Below are 22014 nucleotides of genomic sequence, written 5' to 3'. Positions count from 1 at the left end.
GGCTGAACCAATAATATCCTCTTCGCGGCTGCGAAGAGGGATTGACACCCATTAGTATCGGGCTACTTTGCAGTCTGCCTCTGCCCCGCCCCTCCATGAAGCGTAACACAGAGATTTCACCGCAGACGCGTTTATATCAGGGACCCCCCAGGGAAGAGGCGAGCGGGCAGAGGGGCGACGCGGTGCCGCTCTCGCTGCCCCTATTAATCCCAGAACAAAGTCCCCGCCAGAGCCCACAAGCGGCGGCGCAGCTCGCCGAGCTGACCTGCCAGGTGCGTCCCGGTTGCGCTAGCAGCGGCTGGGCGGCGAAACCCGGGGTGGGGAGACGCTGCACCCCCGCCCCTGTTGCGCCTCCCGGCCCGTGTGGACGCAGCGCCTCCTCCCCCAGGTAAAGATACAGCAGGGGCAGAGCCGCGGCCTCCCGCCCGACGCGTCAGTACCGGAGGCAGCGCGTCTTCCCCGCCTCCCCCCAGGCCGCTCCTCTCAGGGCTTTGCCTCCCGTGTCATGGCGGAAAGCGGAACTGAACACCGCGTGTGAGCAGCCCTCTCGCGCTAGGGCTGTGGCAGGCGCTCGCCCGGAGTCCTCCTCCTCCCCATCATGCAGAGCGCACCCGTCCCGCCGCCCAGACTCTATGGTGAGCACAGATGAGTTGCCCGCTGAGGAGGCGGGGCGGGGCCGGAAAGAAGATGGCGACGCTGGTGCTGGATAACGGCGCCTATAATGCCAAGATCGGCTACAGCCACGAGCATGTCAGGTGAGACCCCGGCACCCGCCGCCGAGAGCCCGGGGCCCGGGCGGCTGCACTGCGCTGCTCGGCGCCACGCACAGTAAAGAGCCGCCGCCGCCGCCGCCGCCGGGTCCCTGCTCCCGAGAGAGCCTGGGAGGGCGGCGCGTGCCCCTCGGGCTCCGTTGGTTTGTCGGCTCTAGCTCGGAAAAGTGGCGAGGCGGCTCCTGCTGCAGACCCGGGCCCGGCCTGTCCCCCTGCGCTGCGGGCTGCCGCTCGGCCCCGCTTGGAGTCTGTGAGCCCGGTACATCCGCCCCGGTGCTGAGGCTGCGGACGCGATTTCTGAGTAAAATTGAGCCCGACTCACGGGAACATCCACGGCTGAAAACAAAAATCCTGCCAGGTCAACGTTCCCTCCCCAGACTCCCCACAGCCCATTCGCAGACTTTTATGTTTCCCGGGGGGGCGGGGGGGTAGTCGGCCCCCGAGGCCCCACCAAAGCCCTGGCCCTGCTCTGCCCCCTCCCTCGAGGCTCCCCACTCCCGCTTGCTCCTCATTGCCCTCCCCGAAGCGCCTTCCCCCGCTGCCAAATAGCTGATCGGAGACCCTGCCCCCAAACAGCTGTGGCTGGTGGGTGCTGAGCACTCCCTATTTTTTATCCATGAGTGCTTGAGCCTGTGGTTCAGATTATTAATCAGGATTAATTGTACCTAGAACGTGCTGTGGCAGCTGGGGCTCCTGCTGTCAGCCAGCCCTGGTCCTTAGTCCACCTCTGGTGGCCGGACCGCCGGCTGTCAGGGTGTCAACAGGAGCCACAGCCACTTGGGGGTGACTGCAGGAACCCCTCCTCATGAAGTCCCTGTGAGGTGAGGCGCCTGCCATCAGCCTGCCCCGGGACAAGGCGGGCTGACAGCCGGAGCTCGGGTAACCATGTGGAGAGGTTCTTGCTGTCAGCCAACCAGGGATGACAGCGGGAGCTACAGCCATCTGGGGCTCCTGCTGTCAACCAGCCCTGGTTGATCGGGGCTCCCCACCGTCAATCAGCTCGGGGGCTCCCTGCTGTCAGCCTCAGCCACGGGGCAGCCTAGGCTCCCAAATGTCAGCCTGAGAAGTGAGAGAGGGGACCCCACTGTAGCCTCCCCAGGCCTGGGGAGGGTGAAGAACCCGAAGAGGAGCAGAGGTGAGGCTGAGAGAGTTGACTTATGGCCTGGGGCTGAAGTGAGGAGGGTGAGGGCTGATGGGGTTGGAGGGCTGTATTAATAGTGAGTTCTGAGCTGATGGGGTGAGTGCTGGGAGGGTGAATTGAGGGCAGTGAGGTTTGATGGGTTAGGGGAGCTGATCTAATGGGATGGTGATGATGGGGGTTGGGAGGTTGACTTGAGGTGGGTTGGGTGGAGACAGGATTAATTGCTGGCAGGAAAGGGGTATGTGGGGGCGACGGCTCCTGCAGCAGGAGCCAAAATCATCGTATCCAATACATGTGGGAGAGTGGGCAACAGTACTAATTGTCACATGCACATACCTGGGGATGGGTAGGGGGAGTTCAAAAATCAAGAGACTGACCTAAAAACACAATGTAATCTTTTTTTAAAAACCTCATGATTTTTGGGCCAATCTCATTATTTTTGAGGGTCCGACTCATGATTTTTTATCTCATGAAGTTGGCAATACTGCTGCTGCTGCATCACAAGGGGAACAAGTGCTGTGGCTGCAGGTGGGGCAGCCCAGGAGTGGGAAGGTTAGGGTGACCAGGTGTCGGGTTTTTGACTGGAACACCTGGTCGAAAAGGGATCCTGGCAGCTCTGGTCAGCACCGCCGACCAGGTCGCTAAAAATCCCGTCGGTGGTGCTGCTTAGCTAAGGCAGGCTAGACCCACCGTACTGCGTCCTGGAATCGGACAGAAGGGCCAGCTCCTTGGCGGGGGGGCATGAGGCTCCATGCGCTGCATCCGCCCCGAGCACCGGCTCCTCACTCCCATTGGCTGGTTGGCCAATGGGAGCTGGTCCCTGTGAGGAGAACAGAGTGCGCCACGGAGACTCCTGCCTCTCCCCCCTCCCCCCCCAACCTAGGAGCCGGACATACTGGCCACTTCCAGGGCGCAGCGCAATGCCCTAGGACAGGCAGCCAGCCAGCCTGCCTTAGCCCTGCTGCGCTGCTGACTGGGAGCCAGCCGAGGTAAGCCCATGCCCCAAACTGCTGCCCCAACTCAGCCCCCATCCAAACCCAGAGCCCCCTTCTGCACCCCAAAATCCTCATTCCTGGCCCCACCCCATGGCCCTCACCCCCTTGTACCCCCATCCACACCTTGAACCCCTCATCCCCAGCCCCACCCCAGAACCCTGAACCCTCTGCCTCAACCCACAGCCCCCTCCCGCACTCCAAATCGCTCGGCCCCACCCCCTAGCCTGGCACCCTCTCTTGCACCCCAAATCCCTCATTCCAGCCCAGAGCCAGCACCCCCAGCCCAGACCCCTCACACTCCCACATCCCAAACACCTGCCTCAACCCACAGCCCCTTCCCACATTACAAATCCCAAGGCCCCCAGCCTGGAGCCCCCTCTTGCACCCCAAAACCTTCACCCCCAGCCAGAACCTTCGCTCCCTCCTGCACCCCAATTCCCTGCCCCAGCCCAGAGCCCCCTTCTGCACCCTGAACCCCTCATTTCTGGCCCCAGCCCACAGCCTGCACCCCCATTTAGAGCCCTCATCCCCTCCGACACCCCTGCCCCAGCCCAAGCCGAGTGAAAATGCGGGAGGGAGGGGGAATGTAGTGAGCAGGGGGCGGGGCCGTGGGAAGAGGCAGGGCTTGGGTGTTTGGTTTTGTGCCAATAGAAAGTTGGCAACCCCAGGGAAGGCTGAGGAAATTCTCAAAGCAGGGAGATCCCTTCTTCTTAGGTTTCACATAAAGTGTAGCAACAGCTTTCTGATCATAGAATATCAGAGTTGGAAGGGACCTCAGAAGGTCATCTAGTCCAACCCCCTGCTCAAAGCAGGGCCAATCCCAATTTTTGCCCCAGATCCCTCAATGGCCCCCTCAAGGATTGAACTCACAACCCTGGGTTTAGCAGGCCAATGCTCAAACCACTGAGCTATCCCTCCCCCTGGTACTGGAGAGTTGCACCAGGAAAAGCTTCAGTTAGTTAACCCTGTACCTTGCCAACTAAAACATCTTCCAGAAAAAGGCATCCAGCTTTGAAGACATCAAGAGATGGAGATTCCACCATTTCCTTGGCAGTTTGTTCTAATGGGTTAATCACCTACGCTGTTTAAAAAAAATAAAGTGGAGGGAATTTATTTCTAATTTGATTTTTTTTCTTGCTTTAACTTCCTGTTGTTATTGGTTATGGTCCTTATAGCCTTAAGTGATCTTTTCATGTATCCTAGGCTCAGACAATTGAGTGTTGGGCAACTGCCTCAGGCCAGTTTGCAACAAAAAAAAAATGTGATTGTTAAGGAAAGAAAACGTTCTTAACCTGTGGTTGGAAGTTTCTGTAATTTCATTTAGCACTTACTGTTTGATTCTATATGTTGTCATTTGCAAGACAATAAAACAATCTGGTGGTGTTGCAGTAACCAGGGTAACTGCTACTTTCTAAAAAATACAGTCACAGAATATTATGGAAAAGGAAGTATTTATGGAAATAATGTGAAAATGCACAATGTGATTTTTTTATATCATATATGATATGATGTGCAAGAAAACATTCTTAACTTTTTTTCAGTGTTATTCCCAACTGCCAGTTTAGATCAAAAACAGCACGTTTGAAAACTTTTACAGCCAATCAACTGGATGAAATTAAAGATCCCTCCGGACTCTTTTACATTCTCCCTTTTCAGAAGGTAATTAAGATGCTTTACAGTTTTAGCTATGCAGTCTGCTAAAGGCTGTGGGTTAAGGAATATTTATGTTTATTATATGCAATATGCTACAACTGTAGAGGCATAAATAATATTTAAAACAAACATCAGATACAGCTGTGTAGCTTCAGTATCAAGCTACTTGTGTGGCTTCCATAACCTGCCACCAGATACTAATTTAAGAAGCATGATTCATATTATGGTAAACTTACTATGCAATAATTTAAACTAAATGATAGAGAACAACAGAGGTACAATATCACTTATCTTTGGATCTTCTTGCTTGTAGCTGCACAACATTTACCCCTTTAAATAGGTTTGGAAAGGCATCCATAATCTTAAAGAAGAAGCTCTGATTTCTGAATTTTGTTAGGTTATCAGTCCATCTAACAATTACTGATGGAAGCCTGAAATTCTGCAGATTTGGAGGAGTTAACAAATATGCAATGTTGTCTAATAAATAATGTCTTTTTTCCCCCCCTCCCTTCCCACAAAACTTCCACAGGGTTACTTGGTGAACTGGGATGTTCAGAGACAGGTTTGGGATTACCTTTTTGGAAAGGAAATGTATCAGGTAACTAAAACACTTCAGATACAAAAATCTATAAATACAGATTCAAAACAATTAATAGAAGTAATACAAAAATATTCCAAATCACAGATATAATGGTGAATTCACCAATTTATGAATTTTTCAGGAGTATTCAACAAGGACTCGCACCTAAAATTTAGGAAATTGAGTTGCGTATTATTTGAGCTCAATTCACTCAGGCCATGACTCTGCAAACTAGAGCCCATGTTTGATTTTACTCATGCAAGTAGTTTTGGTGACTTGAGTAGGACTAGTCACCTGAGTAAAGTTAAAAGTGTGTTTGCAAGATTGGCGCTTCAGCTAGTAAAAGTTACTTGATAATTGTTTTTGTAGACTTAATTAGTAAACTTACTTGAAGAGCCAGGTTTTGTTGCATGAAGGAGACAGTTACAAAAGTAGAAGAAGGGCTGAGATTTACATTGTGACAGTCTCTTGTAGAATCAAGTAGCCATTTTCTGTGCATTAATTTCTCATTTTTATGACGAATAAGTTGAATTTATAAAGTGTATTAATAGAATATTATTTTGCTCACCACACCAACATGGATTAGCATGAAAAGAGCGTTGGCGACTCTAGCCTTAATTTTTTTTCATAAGAAATAAATACCATGTTGTTAACTCATAAAGCTGGTCTTTACAGTACTTAAAGGGGAAGATGTTGGGAGCCGAAATAACTCCTCAAAATATCTCTTTGTTTAGATTTGGGTGGGGAAATTGGGCTGGTTTAAGATTTTAAACTATTGGGTTCATTAAGTTTACTAATTATTGCCATGGTTTTGGTACTGGTTTGCAGAGTGAGCACTAAAGAAAGGAACTGTTGACCTGTGTGTTCTAGTTCCCGTTGTGTCCCATTATGGTGAAAGCACCTTAGAGAAGGCCTGTTTTAGAAAGTCTGAGAACTGAGTAAGTGCAGAAAGAGCAGGGGTGAAATCCTGGACTTACTGAAGTTAGTGTGAGTTTTGCTGTTGACTTCACTGGGGCCAGGATATTACCCAGGTTACTAGAGGAGCCAAGCTTCTATACAAGTGGCAGTTCTGAAGATAAATTCTCTCCTGTAGTTAGTAGGACTAGGGTAAAGATTATTGTATACACTTTAAATACTCTTTTATTATTACCCATGGAAGTGTAGAAGAAAGATAAAGGTATAGGTTGTTCTTAAGAGCCACAACATTAAAAATAGGGGCACAGGACAGGGAAATGAAGGAATTCTGTCCTGCCCTGAAAAATTTTAACATGTGGTGTAGCAGTGACAGTTCACATACTGTTTCTTGTTAGTGGTGTTTTTTTTTTTTTTTTTTCCCCCCAAAATCCATATGCCACAAGCAGCTAGTAGCAATGATATCTATAATAGGCCTGGGGGCAATTTTATACAGCATGGTGGTTGTTACATACCACAAAATGTAAGTAGTATGGATAGTGGTTTCTAAAATGTTGTTTGAGAACACAACTTTTTTTTTTTTTCCCCTCCTAGGTGGACTTTGTAGATACAAATATTATTATTACTGAACCTTATTTTAACTTCAGTTCAATTCAAGACTCTATGAATGAAATTTTATTTGAAGAATATCAGTTTCAAGCAGTTCTTAGAGTAAATGGTGAGTATATATTTTGTTGTTCTGCATTAATGTGCTCCAGGCTAACTTCCCAATTTAAAAATATTGTGCCAAGAAAATTACTTCATTTATTTCCTGGACTCTGTAGAGTAGTATGTAACTTTTTATTTCTTTAACCTATATTAAATTGTGCATACACATCTAATGTTTGTTCTATATTCCTCTATATTTATAATACTTTAGTGAGAGGATTCTGATATGTAACAGCAAGAAACACAAAGTGAAATAGGGGGGAATCAGTATAGGCAGAAAGTCACTTTTGTGTTGAAACTCCTTTCTGTTTTTAAGTTGGCTTCTGATGACAGGGATGTTTGAGACTTCTTGAGATGAGGTAAAAAGAAAAGGAGTACTTGTGACACCTTAGAGACTAACAAATTTATTAGTCTCTAAGGTACCACAAGTACTCCTTTTCTTTTTGCGAATACAGACTAACACGGCTGCTACTCTGAAACCTGAGATGAGGTAGTATGTGAAAGAGACTGCACTACTGCTTGTTTCTTGGCTAGATTTGTATGGAGTTTCTGACAGTTCTCATTCACTTTTCGAAGTGGCCCATGAAATACAGTGCTACAATTATATAATACATCCTATCCTGCAGAAAACATGAAATTGGTGACATGATTCATCATATAGTGCCCTTTCTGATGATGATATAAAAGTAGGGGAGGGATGACTTGGCAGTGCATGTGAGGAGGGTCTTTGCAAGCAATTCAGTCACGTTTTAGATAAACTAAAAAAATTTCAGTACTGGTAGTGTTATGCTGAAATTATAGGAAAGATGTGTTGGTTTCTTTTTTAAAACTGGCCTTGAAGTAATAGTCATCTATCTTAAATTTGAACATATAAAATAAATGTTTTACCCTTTTCTGGGGAATGTTTTATAGTCGCAGTTTTCTTTGTTTCTGAAAAATATTTCAAATATTCAGGGGTCACTGAACATAGACTTAATATAAACTATTCTTGTGAATTTATTGCACATAGGACACTGGGCATGGTCATCTTTTATTGACATAAATGGGAGCAGAATAAATAAATGGGCCCTGTGTTTGTATGTTTCCTCTTTGGAAGTACAGTAGAACCTCAGAATTATGAACATGTTGGGAATGGAGGTTGTTCATAATTCTGAAATGTTTGTAACTCTGAACAAAATGTTATGGGTGTTTTTTCAAAAGTATACAACTGAACATTGACTTAATACAGCTTCACAGATAAGGTAAGAAAACTCCTAATGCAGAAATTACTACCAGTTAGTACCACAAATACCCAATGGAAACTTAGGGGACGGACTTAAACCTCAAACCACTTTTAATTCTTTTTTGAAAATGTCATCTTGAGATTGTCAGTTCTTTCAAGTGGGGAAAAAATAATATTTTGTTTTGCATGCTCTCAAATGGATTTCTTTACATGTATTTTAACAAGGGAATGCAATGGAACTGTTAAGAGCTTAAAATGCCAAATGGAATACCACAATTAAAAGATGGGATAGAGATATTTCCTTATCTTGAAGAATCTTTTTGTATACATAGTGAAGAGCACTTGTAATCTCACTTTTTCAGAATTTTTTTAGATTAATGAGGTAAATAATTATAGTGTTCAAATACTACCTGTAACTGAAAATGTAGCTTCCTGGTCAAGGAGTATGTGTGGAAAGCTGTATAATTGTTGTACAACAAGCATTTTAAAAGGTATGCTTCCCTTCCAACATCCCCCATTGAGTTTGTATAGTGTTTCTATTAGAATTGTTGTCACATTCCATCCCAGGAGTGACTGTATTTCAATGCCTGATTAAGTTACTCCTTTATATAAAGCACTGTGGGAATGAAAGATGTTATATAATTGGTCAAAAATAACCTGAAAATTGACCAGCTAGACAAATTGAGACTAAAAATATGGCATACATTTTTAACAGTGAGTAATTAACCATTAGAACAATTTACCAAATGTGGTGGATTCTCCATCATGGACAGCCTTTATATCAAGGTTTGATCTTTTTCTGAAAGATAGGCTCTAAGAATTATTTTTGGGAAGTTCTGACAGGAGGTCAGACTAGATGATCAAAACACTCCCTTTTGGCCTTGGAATCTATGAATCACCTGGGCATACTGCAAAATCATTCTACTTGGGCTTTTGGGAAGGACAGATAAAGTCGATTATTTTTCAGAGAAGGTAGGGTTTTATGTTTGATTAATTTTGGCAGTGGGTGACATTACGCTACTGGAGCTATTCTGTATTGAGTTACTGAAGATCTGCCAAAGGCACCTAAAATATGGGATAGGTACTATATCCTATTTAGATACATTTTGGATTTATATATAAATATGGGTTGGCATTTTTGTGTTTCAGCTGGGGCTCTCAGTGCACATAGATATTTCCGGGACAATCCATCCGAACTATGTTGTATCATTGTGGACAGTGGCTACTCCTTTACACATATTGTACCTTACTGCAGAAGTAAAAAGAAGAAAGAGGCAATTATTAGGTAAATTGCCTTATTTCTTTAGGGGTGGCTTTTCTGACATGTCTAAAGCGAATAATGACAGATTTTTTTTTTTTTTTTTTTTTTTTAAGGATTAATGTTGGAGGAAAGCTCTTAACCAATCATCTAAAGGAGATCATCTCTTACAGGTAAAATGTGCTAATTTTAGACACTTGAGGCCTGGTCAGAAACCAATTAAAGTCAATGGAAGTCTTTTAATTAACTTAATTAGGGGTTTAGGATTAATCCCTTTTTGAGGAAGAGGAAAGCCTATAAAATGACATCTTGAGCTTCAGCTGCCATTTTAACACCTTAAGACTCTAGTTCAGCAAAGTACTTAAAGCAGTTGCATAATATTAAGGATGTCAGTAGTCCCATTCAGTGGGATTACTTGCGTGCTTCAAGTTACACATATGCTTAAGTACCTTATAGAATCAGGCCCTATGACTTTTTTTTGAGATGTCGTCATAGTAATAAAGCTGTAGCCAGATTTCCACTTAACAGATAAGATGGCCCAGCTCTGAGAAATTGACAGTTTAATTCCACCTGAACTGTGAGTAGAATTCACTAAGGCAGTGTTTGCAGGAAGGTTCTAGACGGGTTGTGGGGCCGTAGATAAACATACACTTCCCCAGCCCAGTGTGGAGGAGATGTCCTGGGAGGATGGGGTACAGTCAGAGAGTGAGCTTGTCTTGCAGTCACCCCATAGTAGTGGCTTCTGTCCCACTGGGCTGGGCCTGACGCCCCATTCTGGGTGTTGTGACCAGGTGCATGGGGTTGCACTGCCACTCAGGTCTGGCTCTGCTGTCCCATATCCATACCACTCGCTCAAATATCAATTGGCCAGAGTGTAGCCCAGTCCCACAAGGCAGGTGCTGCTGCTGCAGAGTGTGTGTGTCAGGCTCATTCTCTAACCTCTCCTCTTTTGTGGTCTCTCTTCTGCACTGGGTGGGGATTAGGATTATGGTGCCAGGGCAGAGATGTTTATATGTAATGATGAGTCGCAAAAAAAGACAAAAGGCAGTTGGTGAGTCACCTTAGTAAAAAGTTTGGGAACCACTGCACTAAGGCTTGCATCCTGATTTGGGATCTCCTATAATGGACTCTTATGCCTGTGCAGGCGTCTTTGCTAGGAGAACTGGATGCAAGATTGTGGCCCCAGTTCTTAGTGTGGATGGCTATATGTTCTTTGGATTGAAGAGTAAATCATAAGGTCTTTACTATCCAGATGTTCAGAACATGGGACATATTATTTTTTGTAGTTTTGCATTTATTGAATTGCATCGCAGCTGATTTATTAGAATACACATAACTGTCATATAAAATTAAAAACTTTAAAGAATACCCTCTCATTTCTACATGTCAAAACTGCTTATATGTAAGTTAATGTAAACCTCTACATATTAAAATGTTAACTTCTTGCAATTTGAAAACTGTAGGAACTGACCAACTGTGAAAAAGAATAATTATAAATAATATATGTTCAGGTTGATCTGATTTCTAACTCTTCTTAATTTTTTTTATAGGCAGCTACACGTTATGGATGAAACTCATGTAATTAATCAAGTGAAAGAAGATGTATGTTATGTGTCTCAGGACTTTTACAAAGATATGGAGATTGCTAAGTAAGTTTACTATATTGCCAAATTTGAAAGGAGGTAGTTCCAAGTAATCTAATTGCGTAGAGCCAAATCCTAACATCATTATTCAGGCAAAACTCACCCTTAAGTCAAGGAGACTCTCACCTGAGTATGGCCTCTAGGATTTGGCACACTTTAGCTATGTTCTATTCTAAGTTTGTTGTCTTTTCCAGGTTGAAAGGGGAAGAAAATACAGTAATGATAGACTATGTTTTGCCAGACTTCAGCACAATCAAAAAAGGGTTTTGTAAGGTAATTATGACTCAGTCTTTTCTGAAATACTCTGTTTTCTCTTCTTTCTTGATCGTGAGGGAGGAGGGGTAGATAGATAGATAGATAGATTTTTTTTTTTTTTTTGGTACTGACTGGTAGTAATTTCTGCCTTAGGAGTTAATGAGTAAAATTTTCCAAAAAAATGTAAGTGACATAGGGTCCAAGTTTAACTAATTTTCAAAGTCATGTAGATATTCTCAGATATTTTATCCAACATTTGAAAATCAACTGTAATACCATAGGCTCAGTATCTCAATTTAACCCTTTCTCATTCCATTTCTCATTTCATCTATTTCTCATTCCAGTGAAAAATTTGAAGTACGTTATGTCCTAATTTTGATTACCTTCTCAAAACTGTTGCTTGTTATATGGTTATGATTAAGGCCACGATTTAGTCACAGGTATTTTTAGTAAAAGTCATGGAGCGGTCATGGGCAATAAACAAAAAGTAACAGCCCTTGACCTGTCCATGACTTGTACTATATAAATACCCCTAACTAAAACTTAGGTGCTCGGGGGGAGACTCCCACCACTGCTGCTCCGGGGGGCAGGGCGGCCCAGGGACCAGCTGCCTGGGGCCAGCCGACCAGTGGCCAGTGTGGCTAGTCCCAAGACTGCCTGAGCTGCTCGGGCAGCCCTGGGGTCAGCCACACCGGTCAGTGCAGAAGTCACAGAGATCACGGATTTTGTGACTTTCCATGACGTCCGTGACCTCCCTGAAAGACTTGTAGCCTTAGCTATAATTAGGCGTGGCAGAATTTGATTTTCATTTTTTTCTAGTATGATTTTTAATGATATTATTTTTAACTTTTTATTTTTGCAGTTGGGAGTAGGGTTGGGGTTAGGGCAGTGCTGACAGCATGGCTGCAGTGGGCTCTCTGTGCACCCAAAGGGCCCAAGACACCAGAGCGCAAGGTGCAGGGGAGGCTCTGGTCGGCCTGGCCTGATGGAGCAGGGACCCCTGCCCTGAACTGTAAGCAGAAGGATGAGGCTCTGGCTGTGTGGGAGACCACCCCACTGCTGCACAGTTCCTGCCCACGTTCCAGACTGGTGAGTGAGCAAGTGGAGCTGCAGAGGGTTCGCTGCATAGCTATGGAGCCAATGACATTGGATCCCTGCAGGCCCATGGTGTGTGGAAGGCTGGGGTCCTGGTGGGGCACAGCAGACACCCTGGGACAGGGCTGCAAGGAGGAGGACATGTCCCTGGCCGCGGGGGTGGGCATCTGTTATTGAATGGCTCCTGCCTGGGGACAGAGCCGTTCAGCATCAGGGTCACCTCACCTGTGGCTGGGGATGACAACTCTTCCCCCTCCTCCTCCTTGCAGTCCTGGCTGGGCATCTCTGCTCTGTGGAGTCAGGACCGCAGTTTTCCCTGAACCTTGTGCTTGCAGGGATCCCTTGTCACTGGCCCCACTAACTCACCAGGCAGGAACTGGTTCCCCGCAGCCGCCAGCTCATCCTACTCCTTGCAGTCCTAGCCAGGGGTCACTGCTTCATTGAGCCAGGACAACTGCAGCCTCCCACGCACCTTGGACATGCAGAGATTGGGTCTCACCGGCCCCATTGTTGTGCAGCGAGCCTTCTGCAGTTCTGCTGTTATGGCCTCCTCCCTCACTCCCATGATAGTGGAGCTGCAGATCTTGGGGCCAGTGACACCTGATATCAGCAGTGCAAAGTGTGGGGAAGGCTGCAGTCCTGGCAGGGCAGAGCAGAGATTCCCAGCTTGTAAGTGAGAGGGGTCCATGCCATTGGGGCTGCAGAGGGCTCCTTTCACTGCCCCAGAAGCCATTCAGCAGCTGTGTGGCCTCCCACACAGCCAGGGGCTTGGCCCGCCTCCTCCTTGCAGTCGTGGCTAGGAGCCTCTGCTCTGCCTTGCCAGGACTGCAGCCTTGCCACTGTACCTTGTGCCTGCAGCAATCAGATGTCACCAGCCCTGAGACAACACAGGGAACTCCCTCACTCACTCCTGTAACAGCAGGGCTGCAAAAGGCTCTCCTCGTGGCTAGTGACAACTGATCTCTGCAGGTACCCCAACTGTTAGTGACTATTTTTCTTGTTGATTTCAGTGTATCAGCTGAAATGTTTGCTGACAGTTATCAATTTTACAATCGAATGCTGCCAAGCCTAGTTAAATATAACTTCCTTGGCTGTAACTTAATAGTTCTATATCAAAGTGTAGTCAAGGCACAATTCTGATTCTGATATCTTTCAGCTGTTTTCATATGCTATCCTGAGAAGTTTTGCTACTTCCTAGAACTCAGACACTTACCCTGTAGTCAATAAGTGTTTTGATGAATTTTATTAGCATGGTTACCAATAGAAATTGAGATAATTAAGGAAGGGATACTGTCTTCCATTATAGTGTCCTGTTTCTTTTGTTCATAACTCACCTTTTAGGGCTGAAATTTTCCATGCCTGTACTCCATCCTAAGGCAATATATTTTTCACAAGGATCAAATATCTTTTTTGAGTTATGAGGGTGAAAAAAATGTTCTCCTGCTAGAATAACACAAATTTAATTCTCAGACTTTGCAAAATTGCTTATTGGTACTGTCATTTAGAGAAGTAGAGTAAAATTTTCAAAAGTACCTAAGTGTGCACTAATCTTGCTTAGGCAAAACTGCAGGTGTCAGTGCAGAGGCTGGAATGGGGCTCCCTCAAAAATGCAGCACCAAAATACTTTTATGTTGACACCACTGTCTGCTCAGTATGGCAGTAAAAAGTAAACATCGGACACAATTCTCATGCTTAAAGACTAGAGTAAGGGATTACAAAGCATTCTGGAACAGATGTCTGCTGCCAAAGACTTGTGCATGATACGTGACTCAATCTATAGAAGATACTACCTTCAAAACATCCGTAACAGGTGAATAATATGTAAACTATGAGATCAGATAAATTTGTTACTCTTGTGTGTGTTCTTCCCTTTTTAAGAGGTAGTTATTATTCATGTCTGCCTAATTTAGCCAAGGGAAGAAATGGTGTTAAGTGGAAAATACAAGACTGGGGAACAAATACTTCGTCTAGCAAACGAGAGATTTGCTGTTCCAGAAATTCTCTTCCATCCTTCAGATATTGGCATTCAAGAAATGGGAATTCCTGAAGCCATTGTTTATTCAATTCAGAACTTGCCTGAAGGTATAGTGGTAGCAATGTTTTGAAATGTATTCTTGAAGTCTGAATATTTTTGTTAGAATCCAAAGTGTATCAGAAGCCTAGCATACTTTGTGCCAGGCATTAAGGAACTAAAAATTAATTAAAAGTGCAACAGTTTTAACTCCTTGTGAATGTCAGTTACTCCAGAGCTCTTTTGAGGTTTCCTGCAACATTTCCTGTTGTGGAAATGCTTGCTCACTCTGGTAAGCTGATTGGTTTCTGTTTGTGCTTCAGATAAAGTATAACAATATGGATGGAAACCTCATGAGTTCATTTTCCAGTCCAAAACACAAGCACATTGAATTCTTTCCTCTGAGGATGGAATCCTCATAGCTGCACTTGAACTTAATTTAATTTTTTTTTTTTTAAATGCCTTTAGTGTTGGGGGAGAAGGGAATTCATGCTGGCAACAATATGCTGGCAAATGAGGCCTCTGAATCTTAAAAATGAAAATTAATCATCCTTCTGGCTGTGTTGTATTCTGTGGAAGCAACAATTGTAACGTGCATTGTCATGTTACTAGGTATGTAGGTACATTTCTAATAAATATGGCCAAACTTCTGCAGGGGAAAATGTTCGTGACTATGTGGTGTCACTTCACAGTTGTAGCATCAGAGCCACAAAATTACATTCATTCTAAAAATATGAAAATTAAAATCTTAGACGTTGATACTACTGTATTTCTTTCCCCTAAACTGGGCTGTTTGAGAGTGTTCATGAAATCCAACATTTTTTTAATAATAAATTTATAAAAGGCAAATTTTGAAAGCCACACAAAGCAGAGGGACACTAATGAAGGTTTTCTTATTTAAAAAGGGTGCAGTTCATCAAATTCACCCATCACACAAGAAAACTAGTTTCACACTTGTGATTATCAGCTTATTAGTGGAGCCTCTTGATATGTGCACATTCTATGGCTTACAGTTATTCATGCAATACCCTTTAACTAAATATAACCAGTATGTATTTAATATATGTAGAACATTATCTAAAGCGTAGTTAAAAACTTTAGTTTTAATTCTTGTCCGCTTTAACTTAATGTTCATGAAGAAATTAGAGAATCTTAAGCTGTTATCACTAAATACATATATCTTGGTTTTGTTTAAAGAAATGCAGCCTCACTTCTTCAAGAATATTGTTCTGACTGGGGGAAATACCCTTTTCCCAGGCTTCAGGGATCGAGTCTACTCTGAAGTTCGATGCCTCACTCCAACTGATTATGATGTTTCTGTTGTTCTGCCAGAAAAGTAAGTCCTAAACAATATAAATAAAAATGCATCTATTTCTGTTTGGTTCTCCTAACAGAATAGAAATTGTAAAGTAGAATTCCTTTTATTAGTTAAAGATGCTTATCTGTCATCTTTATATTCCATCATTTAACTTAATCGGTTCAAGTGGCCCAAAACTGGACCAAAAGGATGTTGTAACTCAGTACTTAAAGTGCATTTGCAGAGCTATATTGTGCTTGCTGCAATCCTGCAGACACTTACATATGTGCTTAAGTTTACTTTTGTGAGTAGTTCCATTGAAATCAGTGAAACCATTCACAGCAGCAAAGTTAACCAGTTGCATATGTGTTTGCAAGATCAGGGGAATTATTTTCACATCTCTTCTTCTGAAGAATTCCTGAGTATTATAAACATTATACATACCATATCACTGATACCTGCAGCACTTCTGGGATTTGGAGAGTAGCAGCGGGGTGGATGACTTAGCCAGGGCAGATATTCACCTCTCTCAAAATCATTATGGAATCATTAGTATCTGTGCAGAGTAGCGAGAATGTAGGTTCAAAATCTCATCCTAAAGATTCCCCCACCAAATAAATACATTGTATGGGAATTTTATCTACTGTGGTAGGATGGAAGGCCAGCTCAAATTTGAACCTTAGTTTTGAAACATTCCTTTCAACCAAATGCTTAAACACTGTATCATACCCACTGGCTTCAAACCAGTTTTGTTAGTACAAGCCATTCACCTTTAAAGAATAACTTGATCAGATTTTTTTTTTTTTTAAAGTTAGTCTTGTAAATGTGAAGTGTGATTTTTTTTTTTTTTTTTTTTTTTTTTTTCTTAAGAGGAAAACATTCTCTACCCTTGGAAATTAGTTATTTGGCCTCTTTGAGGAACCTTAAAACATGATAATCAAATAACTGGTACATGCCTGATATAATAAAACAGTTTTAAACGGAATCCTCTATATTTCTGCTAAACATGTGATCACTCTCCTATACAGTAACTCCTTACTTAAAGTCATCCTGGTTAACGTTGTTATGTTGCTGATCAATTAGGGAACATGCTCATTTAAAGTTGTGCAATGCTCCACAATTATGTTGTTTGGATGCCTTCTTTCTCCACAGCTGGCAGACCCCATGGATCAGCACCTTCCCCCTTCGCCTCCTGCCCACGGCAATCAGCTGGCTTGTGACATTTGGGGGGCGGGAGGAGCAAGGACTCCACGCGCAGGCTCCCCCTCCCTCCTCTCCCTCCCGTGCCTCCTGAACACCGCAAACCAGCTCATTGCCCTGGGCAGGGGGCGGGGAGGGACGGGGAGCCTGCGCAATGAGTTCTCACTCCTCCCTCCTGCCTCCTAAACACCGCAAACCAGCTGATTGCCCCGGTCAGGAGAGAGGGGGAGGAGCGTGGACTCGGCTTACTGCCTTCGAGGGGGAGGAAGGGGGGAGGAGTGAGGACACAGTGTGCAAAGTAAAAGGGGAGGTGGAGGAGGTGGGGTGGGGAGAAGAGGCAGGTCAAGGGTGAGGGCTTGGGGAAGGGGTGGAGTGGGCGGGCTGAGAGTTGAGTGATGACGATCCTGACGGAATGCAGCTCTAAAGTGATTAGGGGAGTTGGTCATCTAATGACTTGCTATAAAGAAATATACCAAGGAAAAAAAAAAGGAAAGCAAAACAACAATCTCTAGATATGTTTTTTCGAGCTCAGAAAGTTCAGCAAGAGGAGCAGCCGGATAATCCACCCTCTTCCAGTCTCTGACTCCACCACCTCAAACAAGCTTCATACTCAGCAATGATGATTGTAATATTAAATTGCTTGTTTAAAATTGTTTAAAACTTATACCTGTATTAAATTGCTTGTTTAATATGCATATAATGCCTTTTGTCTGGCAAAAAAAAATTTCCCTGGAACCTAACCCACCCTTATTTACATTAATTTTTATAGGGAAATTGGATTCGCTTAACATCGTTTCACTTAGTCACATTTTTCAGGAACATAACTAAAATGTTAAGTGAGGAGTTACTGTATAGATCTGTGATCTAGCTGTATAAAGGTTCTTTTATTTAATAGAAATCCTGCTCTCGCTGTCATCTCATGAGTTCTGATACAAATTCACCACCATTCTTTTGCCCAATTAAGTTGTTCTGATTTCCTTAAATGGACACTGTCATTTTGAAAATATCACTTGGGTGAGGTATAGCACCAACAATGAACTTCTAAAAGTTTTCATCAAATATTTGCTCTGAAGCTCAATGCAGGACTCTCTCACCATTCCTAAAAAATATATGGTTACCAATTTAAAATTTTCATAAACCCACTAAACGGATCTGGAATACTCTGAGCCAGGTCCCCACTGCATCTTTCTAATGAATGCAGTTTTTCAGCAGATTGTCCTGATGTATAGGCGTAATTTCTTCTAGTTTTACATTTTATTAATGGTTGTGGCTAATTTCTAAATAAAAGCCCTAAAATGATGATCTCACTTTTTCAAATTACTACATAATTTGAAGTATTTAAAACTAACCTGTGTGGTAACTTTTTCCCCCCCCCCAGCCCTATTACTTATTCTTGGGAAGGTGGAAAGTTGATTTCTGAAAATGATGATTTTGAGGATATGGTAGTAACTAGAGAAGATTATGAAGAAAATGGACACTGTATTTGTGAAGAGAAATTTGATATTTAAGTGCCACATTTGGATATATAGCGATACTCCACTATTTCACTTTGAATGGAACTTATTTGAACGACAAATTATTTTATGTAAATTAGAACTGTGTTCTAACTTTCTTTCCTATAATTAGGAATATACAATGAATTAGTGCAAATAACTTTATTTTCAGATTTTAAACTACCACTGAAGACTAATATGTTAGATATCACCCTTTGTCATTTTATCTTATTAGATTCTGTCCTTGCTAAAATTTTTCAATAATTGTGTTGTTTTACTTTAAAAAAGTGAATTAACTGTTAATGGCATGAAACAAAAATATTTGAAGATTAGTGTAAAACAATTGTATAGAAATGAAGCTTTAGTCTAAATTTTATTTTCTCTTCCAAGATGAATGCTATTGTCTTTTACTGAAATAGTATGCAGAATAATCTGCATCAAATACTCTTTAACCTGGAGCTCATTTTAACATGTCCTGGGAGGAAAAAATCCTATAAAAGGCTTACTCTGACTGGTTGTAATTATCTCAGTGAATGGTTAAACAATGGTTAAACTCAAAGTGTAATTATTCCAGTGCAGACTGTATCCCAACTTTCTGAATACTTTTCTTTTTTATAAGTTTAGAGTAAGGCTATACAACAGTGATTAACCCTTTGCACAGCTCCCATATCTAGTTTTAGAAAAAACAATTCAGTCTCCAGATTAACTTCTTTGTTAGCCTTCCAGCACTGACTCTAACTCTGCCCTTTATTTTGACTACTGGACTCACATTTGAATATTAAATTATAAAAAAAAGTTTGAGTTGTATATAGTTCACCAACATCTCAGGTCTCTATTTTAATCCTTGTCCTTCCATACCTCCCCCTTTGTTCTCCCTTGCTGTTGCATTTAATTTAGAGAGTAAACTTTCAGATGTAGATCCATCAGCTGTGTCACGTGCCATGAATATCTCCTATAGATGTATTAAAATTAAACATACTTCCAACTGGCCTTTGCAAAACATCTTAATCTAACTTTCTCATGTAATAAATAATTTCATTAATTTGAAATGTATATAGTTTTCTTTTTAAAAAAAAAAAAAAAAGAAGAAACTGCCTGGACTAGGCTACACTTTTGCATTTTGCATGCAATATATTGTAGCATTCTTTCCTTGCCCCATCTCAAGTATTGTATGTACCACAAAGGAAGAGGATCCTTGGTTACTGAACAGAATGCATGTGACTTTACAACTAAATACTACAAGTGATTTATGGAACAATCCAGTAATGGTAGAGTGAGTTCTACTAATTTAATTCTGTGTAAAGAACATAAATGTCACTAAGATGGACTCTGATCTCCAGAGAGATATGGTCCATTTGAGGTGGTGAAAGGTTGGGCTGGCTGTTAGTGGAAATGAGGTGGCAGAGTTTTAAGACTGGAGTGGAGGGGAAAGAGTGAGAAGGAGCTAAAGTAGAGTTTTGGGGTTTTTTTAATTGAAGTGAAGATACATTTACCATTGAAATAAACTGACATTGGAGGTCAGGGCAGAGGCAGTTGTTAGCCAGATCTAATGCTGCAGCAGCCAGTGTGAATACTGGACACACCCCAGGAAAGGCACAGTACTAAGAAGTCCAGGGCAGTTCTCCCTACTTCTCACAAGGCTTGGAACAGCCAAGTATCCATGTGGGGTGCAGTAGGTGCAAACCATAGCAGCCACGCTAGGCCTGGAGGGTTATTCCATCTCCACCTCCTGCAAGGGGAGCTGCTGTTCGTTTCTCATCCACGGTACTGGTTGCTGGGCAGGTAAAAGGGAAGTAACTAAATGATTCAGTAGAGCTCTGAGTAGCATCAGACTATGATTAGTGAATTAAGTGACAAGGCACTATGAATGATAACCCAGTGAGGCTAGATCAGTTAGCAAAAAAAAATCAAATGGGTAGGAATCAGATGGTCATATAAGCATTCAAAAAATTAGACATTAATTACAAGGAAGCAAGTGGCTACCATTCAATGACAGGCAATTGCAAATATGTGGATTAACAAGGCAAGCAAACCTTAAAGTCCAGAAGAGTCAACCAAGAACTATAATGTGGGGAGAGAAGCAGGGCTTAAGTGATGGTGATTTCCTGTCAAAACTGAAGTCTTAAAATATTGATTCAAAGGCCAGAATTTGTCATATTTGATGCACTGCCTCTGGGTGGCAAAATGTTTTTTTGTCTCTTGACCCTTTAAAGGGAGGGGGCAGGGCTCTGCAGAAGATGGAAATGACACGGAAGAGCAACTTGTGGGACACTAGCTGGGTCTGAAGATCTGGGTTAGGTATCTACATACTCTGTAGAGTTTCATTGTGCCTTCATGCAGAATTGCTACTTTTATACAACTTGTAGTTAATGCTATTTAAGAGCAGGCACTTGGGGACAAAACAATGACAAGACAAGAATAGCAGAACCTCTCTTTCCCTAAGGAGTCAAAGTGAGAATCTAGGCAGGAACATTAGATTCCATTTTAAAGTCTCTTCCACAGCTCCATTTTATGTGCAGCCTAAGACTTCATTCAGTTCTGAATTAACAAATCTGGTTACAAGGTGAAGGTTAAACTGCCTGTGAGAATACTTTCTTCTACCAAGTAGTTACAGAACACAGTCTCACTTAAGATCTTAAACATAGTAAGTACACTAGATATTCAGAATTTTAAAGTGTGTAGTTTGTGGATATCTGGTATGATCTGCATTTGTAAGCGGATAATGTCAGGAGTGGCAGAAATGAGTTTTAGGTGAGACTTTTAAAAAAATTAGGAAATGTAAAGATATTGTTTCCATAGCAATAGGTACTCAGCTCTCTTGCCAGCAGCAGAATGTTATCTGTCCTGGATCTTTTTTGTAAAAGTCATGGACAGGTCATGGGAAATAAACAAAAATTCATGGCAGCCTGTGACCTATCCTTGACTAAAAATATCCCTGACAAAAGTGATAGGTGGGTTCAGCGGTGCAGTGCATGGGAACTCTGGAGTCCCCCTGCTCCTGGGGCTGGGCTGCTGTGGGGATCGCCTTGCCTGGGCAGATGGTAGCTGCAGGGTCCACCAACTGCTGGCTCTGGCTGCAGTTGGGCAGCTCTGGGGAGTCCCTACTGCCCACTGGGAAGATGCAAGAGGTCTGCCTGCTGCTGGGCAGCTGCACCAGGTCCAGCTGGGCAGCTGCATGGGGTCCCCTGGCTGCCTGCTGTGGGCCATGGCTGGGCAGCTGCATAGGGTCCCCCCCTGCAGGTTTGGGGCTGGGAAATGTGAGGGCAGGGCTGGTTGGGAGTTCCAGCTCCAGGGCAGAAAATGTCACAGAGGTCAGTGGAAGTCATGGATTCTGAGACATCATTGTAGCCTTTTCCATCAGTATTGAGAGAAGCTGTTCTTATGAGTTAAGTTTAGTAAATCTCATTCTTTCCCCAGCACCACCACAAAACTGCAAACAAGTGAAAAGTCCTGGGATAATTACTTTATTCTAATTAACATATTTGGTAGCTGCCATGGTGGGAGTACATTTTCACTAAAAAGATGCAAAGGCAGTATTCCTTAACTAGGTAGTTCTGCCACAAATATTGATAAAGATAGTTGATAAGCACTTTTAAAAGTCTAATATAGTTCCCTTGAACGCTGGAGTAGGGTTGAAATTATAATTGATGGTGAAAAACTGGAAGTGTACTAACTTATTTTTTGCCTGGCTCCCTTCCCCCAATTGAACCCATCTTCATACTTCATTTAGAAGAAAGCCTCACCGTTAACACTGGGAGACTGCTTTTTCCTCCCCCATAGA

The 22014-nt window shown here is 43.0% G+C and overlaps 1 protein-coding gene across 10 annotated transcripts in view; it reads left to right on the top strand.

Moving 5' to 3' along the window:
- Window positions 1-428: 428 nt before the first annotated feature.
- ACTR6 (actin related protein 6) overlaps window positions 429-22014 on the top strand; it is a 37103-nt gene continuing 15517 nt past the window's right edge. For 5 of the 10 annotated variants that reach the window (XR_006273975.1, XR_006273971.1, XR_006273970.1 and 2 more), the window contains exons 1-10: window positions 563-755; window positions 4448-4565; window positions 5089-5157; window positions 6646-6769; window positions 9131-9266; window positions 9356-9412; window positions 10790-10888; window positions 11077-11155; window positions 14143-14314; window positions 15441-15579. Coding sequence is in view for 5 of the 10 variants with exons in the window: in XM_038411315.2 (XP_038267243.1) it covers window positions 646-755; window positions 4448-4565; window positions 5089-5157; window positions 6646-6769; window positions 9131-9266; window positions 9356-9412; window positions 10790-10888; window positions 11077-11155; window positions 14143-14314; window positions 15441-15579 (1103 nt within the window). In the remaining 5 variants the exon portion in view is untranslated. Of the gene's footprint in view, window positions 756-4447; window positions 4566-5088; window positions 5158-6645; window positions 6770-9130; window positions 9267-9355; window positions 9413-10789; window positions 10889-11076; window positions 11156-14142; window positions 14315-15440; window positions 15580-16410; window positions 16788-18118; window positions 19283-22014 lie in introns of those variants that run through there. The other 5 variants (XM_038411298.2, XM_043491549.1, XM_043491552.1 and 2 more) reach the window with 5 other exon arrangements.

The sequence above is a fragment of the Dermochelys coriacea genome, chromosome 1 (assembly GCF_009764565.3).
Source record: "Dermochelys coriacea isolate rDerCor1 chromosome 1, rDerCor1.pri.v4, whole genome shotgun sequence".
NCBI lineage: Eukaryota > Metazoa > Chordata > Testudines > Dermochelyidae > Dermochelys > Dermochelys coriacea.
The sequence above is the reverse complement of the archived record's forward strand: the minus strand, read 5'-3'. Positions and strand labels throughout refer to the sequence as shown.